Raw genomic sequence first — 3,596 nt, 5'->3', positions numbered from 1 at the left:
AATTGGCTATAATACTACACATACATTATCATAGAAACCATGGTGCAAATGGATCTAGAAAATTTATAATTTTAACATAATAAAAATATTTATAAATTACTAACATTTGTCTGTCATAATTGATCTCTTGGAGATCTTGTGGTTGTTCTTGAACAATATAGAAATTCTTTTATCTTCTTTTTATTCTCTACTATGCTATTCTTACTTCATGACAGACATTACAATCTTTCTTGGTAGAGATAGAAAAATATGTAGGTCTTTTTTTGTATCCATTAACTCTATATTTATAACAAAATATGTAGTTTCTTTAATCTTGTAATTTATTTCTGTTCAAGACTTAAAGTCTATCCTTTCCAATGATAGATATTAGAATAAAAAACTTTTAGTTTCATGCAACAGAAAGCCAACATATACTCCCTCTAATCAATATTTTAATTTCAAATATAAACAAATATGGCTATCTATCTTACCAGAAGTATACAGTGGGAGCACGTGCAGCCCCTGCCATGAGGCGTTCATAAAAGAATTATAGCACCAAAGAGACAAGGGAGTTTTTACTATTTTGAGTATCTCTAGAAAGCTTATCTCGGAGGCTGAGTTTTTCACAGCATCTTCAATAACTCAGATACTATCACAATGGGAGAGGTTTTCATTACTCTTCTTCTCTATATACCTTTCTTTCTCAAACCATCTTTTTACTTATAACTCTTTTTCTTCTTGTTGTTTCTTCAGGAAGAAAACAAACCAGCGGAACCCAAAAAACCAGAAGAAGAAGAGAAGAATAAGAAGAAGGAAGAAGAAGATGAAGCAAAACCAGCTGAGGAGAAAAAACCAGAAGAACCCAAAACTGAATCTGCATCTCCGCCGCCACCGCCGCCGGAAATTCTGCTTAAAGTGTTCATGCATTGTGAAGGTTGTGCTCGCAAGGTTCGTCGGTCTCTTAAAGGATTCCCAGGTAACAATGCCTGTGACTAGTTCTGTGTAACAGTTTTATTATCTTTAGTGTGTTGCTTTAGCTTTGTTTTTGTGCTATTTTGTATTTGAGTTCAGGGGTTGAAGATGTAATCACAGATTGCAAGTCTCACAAGGTAGTAGTTAAAGGAGAAAAAGCAGATCCACTGAAAGTTTTGGAGAGAGTGCAGATAAAGAGTCATAGAAAAACCGAGCTTCTTTCTCCGATCCCGAAACCCGAAGAGAAAAAGCCCTCAGAGGAAGAGAAACCCAAGCTAGAAGAGAAGAAAGAAGAGGTTTTTAATCTAAACCATAGTTTTAGTCTTTTAGATTGTGGATAGTTGCAAAAGAAGAAAGATAATTAAGGTTTTAAATAGTGGATCACATTGTGAATTAGTCCACAATGCTTGGTATGCAACTGTGGTTTAAGGTTTTATATAGTGATTTGTCATAAGTAATATCTCATAAAGTTTATATAAAAAGTGAATGGGTGGTGTCTTAAAGCCCGAGTTCGTATCGGATACCACTCATCATGGAACTATAATGTAAGGTTTTAATTTGTGGACCAAAAAGCATATTAGTAGCAATTGCTAATCAGACCACAATGATCATAGTCTGTGCGCCAATGCAGCCTTATGTACCCATTATTGTTGTGGTTGCTATGTAGTTGGAACTTGGAAAGAGTTCAGAAATTGCATTATTGCACTGGTCCAGCGGTTACATTTTAGAAACATTGAGTTCTGAAATTACTTTAATTTTTGTAATTCCTTTCATTTTTTTTTACTTGGTCCTGATCAAATTCTCAATCATTTTTTAGCAGCCTCAGATTGTGACTGTTGTTCTGAAAGTTCACATGCATTGTGAAGCTTGTGCTCAAGAAATCAAGAGACGCATACAGAGGATGAAGGGTATGTACAATTTAGCAAACTCTCTTCTTTGTTTCTGGCTACACTTAAAATTTAAGTTTTTCATTTTAATTGTGAGTTGTACTTCTTCATAAAGCTGATCCGTTTTATTCAATCTTTCACCGTTTCAATAGCCAATCACTTTAAATTAAAAACCAAATATTAAAATGGTTACATTTCAGTTTAAGTGATCCAGTTGAGGTCAAATTCCAGTATCTAAATATAATTTAATATTGCATATAATGAATATCGAATGATTCAAACCGATTTTAAATTCAGTTCTAGATTTTTTTGTGTTCTAATTTAGTTCCAAGTACTTGATGGAATATTTTGTCATTAGAAATAATTTATTGGTATTTAGAAGGAGCCTCCTATAATGGGCCACTTTTGTTAGAGTGTAAGCTTGACATAATGTTATGACTTCAAATTTTAGTAACAATATCTCCACTTGCATGTAATGTTATGGTCCTCTGACTCTACTAACTGAGAACATCACAAATTATGCTACCTTCAGTTTTTAAATTTTTTGTTAAATTATTGTGCAGGAGTTGAATCAGCAGAACCAGATTTTAAAAACTCACAAGTGAGTGTTAAAGGGGTTTATGATCCTGCCAAGTTGGTTGAATACGTGTACAAGAGAAGTGGGAAACAAGCATTGATATTGAAGCAAGAGCCAGAACCAGCCAAGGAAGAGAAAGCAGAAGAAGCCAAAGAGGAAAAGAAAGATGAGGAAGAAAATAAAGAGAAGAAAACTGAAGGAGAAGAAGAAAAGAAAGAAGAGGAGAAGAAAAAACAAGAAACAGAGGGAGATACCAAACCAGAAGATGAAGCAGCTATAGAAGAAACCAAAATTGCTGAGGTGAAAAAGAATGAATATTATTACTACCCACCAAGATCTGGTATGGAAATATGTGCATACCCAACATACCCTTCATATCCACCACAGATGTTCAGTGATGAGAACCCAAATGCATGCAGTATCATGTAATAACTTAGCAATGTCAGGGGTAATATGGGAATTAAATGGAAATTGTGGAAATAGGGTGAAGTGACTTTCCTGCCTTTACATGTGCCCTATTAAATATTCCTGCTATAAAAGAACAAGTGTAATCTACTTGTTAGCTGAATAATTGTTAGGTTTGTACTTTCTTATATGTAATGTGTAAAATAATAAAAGGAGTCATATTTAACCAGTGTTCTTTTTATTGTATAACTAAAGTTAAGTGGGAACTAATTCTTTTAGAGTGTTTAGTTAATAAATGTTGTTTATAAAAATTGAATTTTGGTCTACTTGAAAATTTAATCAAACTTTATATCATTAGATAATGTTGTTGGTAGCAAGTGATTTAAAAGTACACCATTACTAGGTAAGTAATTCAAATATAAAATGTTAAAAAATAAAATGATCATTTTTTGAAGTCTTGAATATATCACTTTTTACTTTTTTAGTAAATATTTTTCATTCTTGAATCTTGGTGATTGATTTGCAATACATCTTTTTAATATTAAGCCAGTGCTCCGATTTTTATGTGGCATAATGTGAATTGGTCACCTCAACCAATAATTTACACCTAGGGTCCACTTAGATTATATTTTTTAATATACACCCTATAAAGTTTACTTACCTAGATCCACAAACCTCTATGATGCAAAGAACAAGAACAGTTTGATTTTAATTATTGCTTCATTTTATGTTATCCTTAACTGTGTTGGCAGGTGCCTACATTGTCAGCAAGTGGG

At 33.0% G+C, this 3,596-nt stretch overlaps 1 protein-coding gene across 3 annotated transcripts; it reads left to right on the top strand.

Annotated features, from left to right (window-relative positions):
* Window positions 1–469: 469 nt before the first annotated feature.
* On the top strand, window positions 470–3,043 carry LOC109336968 (heavy metal-associated isoprenylated plant protein 7-like). 3 transcript variants are annotated; one of them, XM_019573821.1, is made up of 5 exons: window positions 470–645; window positions 733–955; window positions 1,051–1,247; window positions 1,778–1,859; window positions 2,402–3,043. In XM_019573821.1, the coding sequence occupies exons 1-5, from the start codon at window positions 637–639 to the stop codon at window positions 2,842–2,844; spliced, it is 954 nt and encodes a 317-aa protein (XP_019429366.1). In that variant the 5' UTR covers window positions 470–636; the 3' UTR covers window positions 2,845–3,043. The 3 variants fall into 3 exon arrangements, with proteins under 3 accessions (XP_019429366.1, XP_019429365.1, XP_019429364.1); XM_019573820.1 differs by having other exon boundaries at window positions 1,772–1,859; XM_019573819.1 differs by having other exon boundaries at window positions 1,769–1,859.
* Window positions 3,044–3,596: the final 553 nt, after the last annotated feature.

The sequence above is a fragment of the Lupinus angustifolius genome, unplaced genomic scaffold (assembly GCF_001865875.1).
Source record: "Lupinus angustifolius cultivar Tanjil unplaced genomic scaffold, LupAngTanjil_v1.0 Scaffold_1_559, whole genome shotgun sequence".
NCBI lineage: Eukaryota > Viridiplantae > Streptophyta > Magnoliopsida > Fabales > Fabaceae > Lupinus > Lupinus angustifolius.
Note: the sequence above shows the minus strand (reverse complement) of the source record. Positions and strands in the feature narration are given on the sequence as shown.

Excerpts from the sequence above, each read along its gene's own strand:
- LOC109336968 (XM_019573819.1), top strand. Across the intron at positions 956-1,050 it reads GTCTCTTAAAGGATTCCCAG|GGGTTGAAGATGTAATCACA; the intron begins GTAACAATGCCT and ends ATTTGAGTTCAG. Across the intron at positions 1,248-1,768 it reads TAGAAGAGAAGAAAGAAGAG|CAGCCTCAGATTGTGACTGT; the intron begins GTTTTTAATCTA and ends ATCATTTTTTAG.